An 8946-nucleotide genomic window follows, 5' to 3' on the forward strand; every position below is an offset into this window, starting at 1 on the left:
CATGCCTGGTGCCCATAGAGGCTGGAAGAGGACGTTGGACTCCCTGGAATTGGGGTTATAGTCATGAGTCACTATGTGGATGCCAGGAACCAAACCCTAGCCTTCTAGAAACCTACCAGGACTTTTAACCCCTGAGCCATCTCTCCAGCCCCCTGACATTTTGATTTTATAATTCTCAATGCAAAGAATTCCCTTTTATATAAATAAGTAATTAAAAGACACAGCACATTTAAGAATATTTAAAATTTACTGGAAACTGTTCTAATTGCAACCCAAACTCATTTTGAAAAAAATGGAACTTGAGGGGCTGGAGAGATGGCTCAGTGGTTAAGAGCACTAGCTGCTCTTCCAGAGGTCCTGAGTTCAAATCCCAGCAACCACATGGTGGCTCACAACCATCTGTAATGGGATCCGATGCCCTCTTCTGGTGTGTCTGAAGACAGCTACAGTGTACTCATATAAATTTAAAAAAATATGAAATTTGAGTCAAGTAGAGGAGCAGTTGTGTGTGTGTGCATGTGTGTGCACACATGTGTATGTATTGGACACATGTGTGCACATAGGTGCCTGTGTGTAGTGTTTCAGGCCGCATCTCTTGATATTGTGTGGTGTGACAACCTGCTGAGTACAAAACATGCACATGTATGTTCAGAGCCACAGCTGCAGTGAAGTCACATGACATAGCCCTGGGTAGCACTGGCAGACAACCTGGGGTTGTTATGTATTTGATTTTGAATTAATTTTCAGTTATCATGTGTTCAGAACACTTGGACCAAATTTTTGCAGACCCCCATATACAGTTACAGGAGCCCAGCTCCGTTGTGGAAGCTGGGTTGTGTAAACAGCCACACTGTGATTGCCCTGCTCCCTACTGGGACTCGGATGCAGCTCTTGTCCATCTGTCACCTGACATTTGTTTCCCCTTCCCTACGGTCCCTTTGGCAAAGTCTTAGACTGTAGCCATTAACCTGGGTCACTGCCTTGGCTTCCTTTGTCGTTCATGAAGTGACAAGGATATGTCTGTTTTTTCCTAATGGCTCTCAGGTCACACTCCTTTATTATCTGTCTGGTAGGAGGGCTCCTTGGGTACACAGCTGATGTCTCCAGAGTGTCATTTTGGGAGGTACATCGTGTCAGCACCCTTCTACGGATGCGGTTTCCTATGAATCTCTAACTAAGGGTTTCTATGGCCTTTATTAATTCATACCTAAGTTAGCTATGACTACGTTAGCCATATGGTGATTTTCTGTTCTTCCTTATTCTGTAGTCCACAAAAGAGTTCGGTAATTAAAATGTAATTATTGATCGTGTGCACGCATGTTTGTGTGTGCACATCGGTCAAGGGTACGGAGCCAAGCCAGCTTAACTTCCTACTGTCCTTCCTTTCGGCGTCCATATTGTCCTAACTATGGTGGGTAGGCAGCCCTCAGGCGGACTCATGGGTCCCTCCCACCTTGCCTCTTCATTTCTAGAACAGGAAGATGTCTAACGGTCACTCCGTGCCCTTATGCTAGTATTCATCCTTCATCACTGGAGAAGACAGGCAGCTTCTGCCACAGAGCAGAGGGCAGCAGGGGCTCTCAAAGAAGCAATGGTTAGAACTGAAGGGGGATCCTTCCCGCTCTGCTGTGGCCCTCCTAGCCTAATCCCTTCCGAACCCCTGATGCCACCCAGCCTGTGGGCTCTGAGCTGCCACGTGACCATCTGCATGGCGCTCCCAGGCTTTTCCAGCGCTGCTGCGAGGGTTTGGCTCATGTAGACTTCCTTGTTCTGGACCCAGAGAAAGAAGGCGCTGGTGGCTGGACCTTCATCCCCTCAGCCCGTGGATGCGACAGTGAAGGTCAGAAGCAGGCAGCCTGCAGATGAGGCAAGGGCAGAGGGTATGTGGGACCGGCTGTGGCCTTCAGAGTGAAACAGACTCCGTATGCTGTAGTCTCCTGCAGGCTCTCTTGGTTCAGTTGGTCCTGGCACTCTGCTGCTGAACAGTCTGTTGGATAGCCCAGCCAGGAACCTGTTGGTCCAAGAAACTGGGAGACACGTAGGCAAGATATCGGGTGTGATGCTGCAGCCCAGGTCAGTGCATGGGGAAGGAGGTGGTGAGTTGCACTGTGTGGTCCCTGCTGGTCAATGCGCTCTGCAGAGGAGCAGCCTCTGTGACATCCTTGAGACCTGTCTTTTTCCCTCCCCCGTCCATCCTCTAACTGTGAAGATGGAGGCCTGGAGGGGTACTGCTGCCCTGAGTGACACGTCACAGAGACTTGACCAGGCTAGCCCGAATGTTTGCTGTGGCTTCTAGACTTCCTGGGTAGTGACAAAAATATCTATGAAACTGAAATGCTACAACATCTGTAAGTGGCTGTGCCCCCAGGCTTGGCAGCCAGTGCAGGGGCCCTGGAACCATGACTGAAGGAGCCAAGGTCCTTCTGGGGCAGTAAATATCACACGGCTATCAATGCCTGTCTTGGGGGTTGGATAGGCACAGAGGCAACTGATAGGGGCTCAGTACAGGTGCGTACATGTTTCTGCATGAGCACGCTTTGCGTTACTCTATGACGTACACCCCCGTCTCCCAAACAGCTCTTTCTTTTTTTCTTATTTATTTATTTATAAAGATTTATTTATTTATTATATATGAGTACACTGTAGCTGTCTTCAGACACACCAGAAGAGGGCATCAGATCTCATGACAGATGGTTGTGAGCCACCATGTGGTTGCTGGGAACTGAACTTAGGACCCCTGGAAGAGCAGTCGGTGCTCTTGACCTCTGAGCCATCCCTCCAGCTCCCTATTTACTTTTTATTGGATATTTTATGTAGTTATATTTCAAATGTTATCCCCTTCCCTTCCCTCTCCCATCGCTCCTCCCCCTGCTTCTATGAAGATGCTCCCACTCCCACCCACCCACTCCCACCTCAACACCCTGGCATTCCCCTACACTGAAGCCTTCACAAGACCAAAGGCCTCTCCTCCTATTGATGCCAGACAATGCCATCCTCTGCTACAAATGCAGCTGGAGCCATGGGTTCCTCCATGTGTTCTCTTTGGTTGGTGGTTTAGTTCCTAGGAGCTCTGGGCGGGGGAAGTCTGGTTGGTTGATGTTGATGGTTAGCTGTACGGGAAGAAATACAGGGACAAAGACTGGAGCAGGGACTGAAGGAAAAGTCATCCAGAGACTACCCCACCTGGGGATCCATCCCATCTGCAGTCACCAAACCCAGCCACTATTGCTGATGCCGATAAGTGCTTGCTGACAGGAGCCTGATATGGGTATCTCCTGAGAGGCTCTGCCAGAGCCTTACTGATAGAGATGAAGATGCTCACAGCTAACCAAACAGCTATGTCTATTCAAGGTGAAAGTCTAGGAGCAAGAAAGGTAAGTGAAGACTGGGACTGGAGAGATGGTTCCGCAGTTAAGAGCACTTGCAAAAGGCCTAGGTTCCATCCCCAGCACGCACATGGTGGCTCACAGCCATCTCTAACTCTAATTTCAGGGGTCCAATGCCTTCTCTGGCCTCTAAGGGCACCTGCGTACACAGACATGTCTGGGGTACCCCAGCACCTGCAGACAGACAGAGCTCTGAGCGTGGTTATGAGGTCAGACTGAACTCATTAAACGCTCCTGGCCGTAACACTGGGCTCCCTTTCCAGAATCTCTGCGGTCCTGAGCTGGAAGGGCTGAGGCTCTGTGGTCCTGGGAGGGTTTCTGGAATCCTCCTCATGCCTGGTGTGGGACTGGACCAAGAGCACTTGTGAGGGCTTCCTGGCCTGTGCCCACTCCATACCCACCTGCTGTGACCAGCCCCAAGAGTCCCTCTACACTGGCTGCAGCTCATCCTCTGGCTTCTTCTTCCGAGTGCCTTCCACAAAGAAGAAGTCCATGTGGCTGAGGGCTCTCCCCAGAGGCGTGTCCACCCTGCTGCCCACCTCCTGGCTTGTGGAGGAGGGGAAGGTGTCTGAGAAGAAGGGCACATTTGCAGGCAGCTCCTGAGGCTCCTTCTTATTTCCCTGAGGGGAGGAGACATCCCAGGTCACACACTTTATGGGATAAAGAAGAAGCGGGGCAGTATGTCCTTGGATTCTCATATCCCAGTGGAACTAGAAACCAGGGTGGGAGCTAGATAGGGTCTTGACGACATCCATTTCAGTCAGAGTAGATGGTGGACTAGAGATGGGGACTCAGGACAGCATCTTGAGAAGTCCTCAGGGGACTTGGGCACACATTCATACACACAACAGACTCCTTAAGGAGGGGAGAAGTCTCCTCAATAAATGAGCCATGAGACAAGACAGACACAAGCCACTTCTGCAGCCCTGGCTATTCAGAAGAGACCGGCCTTAATGCTACAGTGATGTGCCTGCCTCTGCCTCCAAAGGGCTGGGGACTAAAGGTGTGCATCACCACCTGGCTCAGTTGGTTTATTTTTATTAAAACCAGCAGAGCTGGAGAGATAGCTCGCCCACTAAGGGCTAAGGCTCACACTTCCAAATGTCGAGAGTTCAGTTCTCAATATCCATATTATGAAAAACTGTCTCTCCAGCCTCCCCTTTCTCTCCTACAACTGTATATACAAGCATACACACGCAGGGAAGCACACACATATACACACCACACACTTCCAAAAAGAAAAATATATCTTTAGTTGGTTGGTTGGTTTTTTGAGACAGGGTTTTTCTGCATAGCCCTGACTATCCTGGAACTCTCTACGTAGAGCCGGCTGGTCTTAACCTCAGATCCACTTGCGTCTGTCCCCCAAGTGCTGGGAGTAAAGGCATGTGCTACCACCTCCCAGTGAAAATATATCTTTAATAAAATCAACAAATACTGGATACTTTTTTCTAAGTGTTCTATATAAATATTTTCTTTTCCATTAGACCCCTAGTTACTTAAAACAACACTTTTGTTCCTCACTTCTATTCTGCATAGAGCGCAGAGTAGGTCCTCAAAAAAATTTAGTTAAATGAAGGAAGAAAGAAAGGGCAGATGTCCACACTGAAAGCAGCTTTCTAGAGGTTGGGGGTTGCATCTTACCAGAGGGTCATAGTCCTTCAGGAAACCCCAATTCTCAGCCCTGGAAAGAAAGCACACGATTATCAAGGTTTTTTGTTTGTTTGTTTCTTAATGTACACTGGTGTTCTGCTGACATATAGATCTGTGTGAGGGCGTCGGGTTCCCTAGAACTAGAAATACTGACAGCATGTGGGTGCTGAGAATTGAACCCAGGTCTTTTGAAAGAGCAGCCAGTGCTCTTAACCACTGAGCCACCTCTCCAGCTCGATTATATCTTGTTTGTTTGTTTTCTGGAATATCCTGAAAATTAACTTCTACTATGTCTTTAAGTCTTTGTATTACCATGGGGGCATTAAAACGCTATGTAACCACGGTGAATGCCAAGTACCCATGCTTTATTTATGGAGCAGCACGTAGAGTGGCCAGTTACTTTTTCTATCTTGCTTTTGTGATTTCCACATATTCTTCCCACTCCAGGTGTGTTTAGCACTTCTAGTTTACATGATCCTTATTTCTTCTTTTATTCTAGTCCAGGTTAGCTCAGAAAATTTTTTTAAAGGTTTACTCATTTTATTTATTTTTTATTTTTATATAAGTACACTGTAGCTATTTACAGACACACCAGAAGAGAGCATTGGATCCCATTACCGATGGTCATGAGCCACCATGTGGTTGCTGGGAATTGAACTCAGGACCTCTGGAAAAGCAGTCAGTGCTCTTAACCTCTGAGCCATCTCTCCAGTCCATGCTGAGGACTCTTGATGTAGCTGACAATGACCTTGGAATACTCCTCCTCCTCCTCCTCCTCCTCCTCCTCCTCCTCCTCTTCCTCCTCCTCTTCTTCCTCCCTCCTCCTCCTCCTCCTCCCCTTCTTCTTCTTCTTCTTCTTCTTCTTCTTCTTCTTCTTCTTCTTCTTCTTCTTCTTCTTCTTCTTCTTCTTCTTCTTCTTCTTCTTCTTTTTTCCTCTTTTTTTAAACTTGAGGTGGGTTCTTATTGTGGTCCTGCTGGCCTGGAACTTTCTATGTAAACCAGGCTGGCTTTGAATTCACAGAGATCTGCCTGCCTTTGCCCCTCTGCCCCTCTGCCCCTCTGCTCCTCTGCCCCTCTGCCCCTCTGCCCCTCTACCCCTCTGCCCCTCTGCCCCTGGGATTAAAGGTGTACAAGTTACAGCAGGCAAACTTGACCTTTGGGTCCTCCTGACTCTACCTTCCCAATGCTGGGATTGCAGCCTTTGGTCATCACCTTTTGCGATGGTTTGGATGAGAATGATCTCTATATGCTTATTTATTTGAACAGTTGGCTCCTATTGGTGGAACTGTTTGGAAAGGATTAGGAGGCAAGGCCTTGTTAGAGGAGGTGTGTCACTGGGTGAGCTTTGTAAGCTGCCTTAGTCATGGTGTTTTATTGCAGCAATAGAAAGGCATTTCTGTTTTTTAAAAGATGATATATATATATATATATATATATATATATATATGCAGATACTGTAGTTTTTTTAGACAAACCAGAAGAGGGCATCATATTCCATTACAGATGGTTGTGAGCCACCATGTGGTTGTTGGGAATTGAACTCAGGATCTCTGGAAGAGCAGTCAGTGTTCTTACCCACTGAGCCATCTCTCTGGTCCCACTTGTGCATTCTTTAAAAATGTCTAATATGAGGGATTGGGGATTTAGCTCAGTGGTAGAGCGCTTGCCTAGCAAGCGCAAGGCCCTGGGTTCGGTCCTCAGCTCCGGAAAAAAAAAAAGTCTAATATGTAAAGCTGAAGCCTAACGTGTTTTAGTTGCCTTTTGTCCTGGAAGGGAGACCCCCTTGGTACAAACCTACCAGGCTTCCCCTAGTATTCTTCACTGAATGAAAGCAAGAACAAGGCTCCCCACCCTAACCCCCAGACCAGCATCCCGCCCCAGGCAGTACCTGGTTTCCAGCTGCCAATTTCTTCCCAGAAGAGGATAGAGAGGTTATTGTTTGTCCGGAGATGGGCCCAGAGCCCTGTCTATGCCTGTATTCCCTGCTATCTTTGGGAAAGAGTGCCTTGGCTCCTCCATAGTCTGAGCCTCTGCTGACCTCTCTCACACCCTACTTCCAAGTTCTCCCCCTCCGATCTTTCCATAGATCCTCAGCACTTTCTCAGGCCAAGACCAGTGGAGGTGTGGGAGGTCTCAGGGAGAAGGGAGGCGGGGCAGGACACTCACCAACGCCGCTGGCCCCGTGCTTCGGCTTCCACAAGCTCCCTCCACAGCTGGTCCTGCTGCACACCCGGGGCTAGAGTCCCCTGGCAACCACCCGCGAGAGCCCTGCCTGCTGCCGGGCCATCCCGGCCCGGGGAAATTGTGGCAAGCTGCCTGGTAGGGGGCAGTTGGTACCCAGATGATGTGGTTCTAGGAAGCCCAGTGTGTTGGCTGCCCATGGCGGGCTGGACAAGCAGGAGAGGAAGAGAAGAAAGAAAAGAGAAAGACTGGTTGAGACTCTCTCGTCTTAACCCAGGATAACCTGCACAAGGTGTTCCCACATCGTCCCCCACCGGATCTCGAGCTCAGAGAGAGAGGCAGATGGGGACAAAAAACACTCCAGGCTGGGACAGCGTCTGTGCCCAGCTGTGTTTTGCAGCCCTGCCTGTGTTGACCGTCGCCCAGGGAACAGGCGAGTCCCGAGTGCGCATGGGGCGGAAGGGGCGGACCCGGTTTGTGCCCTCCGAGGACGTCTGAGCCACTTGGTGGGTGCAGATGGTAGGTAGGTACTTTGCCCAGTTCTTCCCCTGAGCAGGAGGGCGGGACAGTGTCTGACGCTGGATCTCTGGAGGCGGTGAGTGCTCCATGCTCGGCGGATCTGGGAAGGCTGGTGAACTCGAGCACGATCCTGTGCTTCCCCCTGGTGGAAAACTAAGATCCCAGACCAAAAGACGAGAGACCAGGGGCAGGAAGTGAAGATATCTTAGTTAGGGTTTCTAATTGCTGTAATGAAATATCAAAGCAAGTTAGGAAGGAAATGGCTTATCTGGCTTCCACTTCCGTATAGTAATCTATCATTAAAGGAAGTCGGGACAGGAACTCAAACAGGGCTAAAACCTGTAGATAGGAGCTGATGCAGAAGCCATGGAGGGCTATTGCTTACTGGCTTACATGGCCTGCTATCTTTAAAAAAAGATTTGTTTGTTTGTTTGTTTAATGTATATAAGTGCTCTAGCTGCATGTACACCTGCATGCCAGAAGAGGGCATCAGACCATATCATAGATGGTCGTGAGCCACGGTGTGGTTGCTGGGAATTGAACTCAGGCCCTCTGGAAGAGCAGCCAATGAACTGAGGCATCTCGTCAGCCTTCAGGCTTTTATGTTTTAAAACCCAGGACCACCTACCCAGGGATGGCACCACACGTAATGGCCTGGGCCCTCCCCCATCAATCACTAAGAAATGACTCACTAGCCCCACTCCCTCACTAGCAGCAGCACTCAGAAGAGCTGGCTCTGCACCTTAACTGGGCAGCACAATGGAGCTGGCCCTGATGGTGAAGGGAGGGGGATCCAGCCCAGAGGGCATGAGAACAGGAGAGATGAACCTGCCTCCTGCCCATGTCAGCACTGGGTGGTCTAGCTGGAGCCGTGCTGGACAGCTATCCCTGGAGGTACAGAGAAGGGAAAGTTGAGGCGCTGACCCTCTCAGTTACCACCCGTGCCTAGATCCCGGGCTCTGAATTGGCCTACTCCAAAATCTATATCGTTTGCAAATGGTTGGGACACACGAAAGGGCCAGTCCTGCTTATCCAAAGCTGTAGGATCCCCACGACGTGAAGCAACAACAGGATAACGAGGAGTCCTGGTGAGGATCCAATATACTGATGGTGTCACAGAAGCCAGAGACCTGGAAGCAGACCAATGACTCATTGCAATGAACATTTGCAAGTGATGGTGTGGGACGGAAGGATGTACTGTGGGACA

The 8946-nt window shown here is 49.4% G+C and overlaps 1 protein-coding gene across 2 annotated transcripts; it reads right to left on the reverse strand.

Annotated features, from left to right (window-relative positions):
• Window positions 1–1633: 1633 nt before the first annotated feature.
• Window positions 1634–7699, reverse strand: C7H2orf50 (chromosome 7 C2orf50 homolog). 2 transcript variants are annotated; one of them, XM_032908623.1, is made up of 5 exons: window positions 7535–7699; window positions 7206–7426; window positions 5031–5070; window positions 3784–4006; window positions 1634–2027 (listed from the first exon to the last, which is right to left on the reverse strand). In XM_032908623.1, exons 2-4 carry the CDS (start codon window positions 7418–7420, stop codon window positions 3815–3817), a joined length of 447 nt encoding a protein of 148 aa, XP_032764514.1. In that variant the 5' UTR covers window positions 7421–7426; window positions 7535–7699; the 3' UTR covers window positions 1634–2027; window positions 3784–3814. The 2 variants fall into 2 exon arrangements, with proteins under 2 accessions (XP_032764514.1, XP_032764512.1); XM_032908621.1 differs by lacking the exon at window positions 1634–2027 and having other exon boundaries at window positions 3626–4006; window positions 7206–7696.
• Between the last annotated feature and the right edge of the window lie 1247 nt (window positions 7700–8946).

This window comes from Rattus rattus, chromosome 7 (genome assembly GCF_011064425.1).
Source record: "Rattus rattus isolate New Zealand chromosome 7, Rrattus_CSIRO_v1, whole genome shotgun sequence".
In the NCBI taxonomy this organism is placed as follows: Eukaryota; Metazoa; Chordata; class Mammalia; order Rodentia; family Muridae; genus Rattus; species Rattus rattus.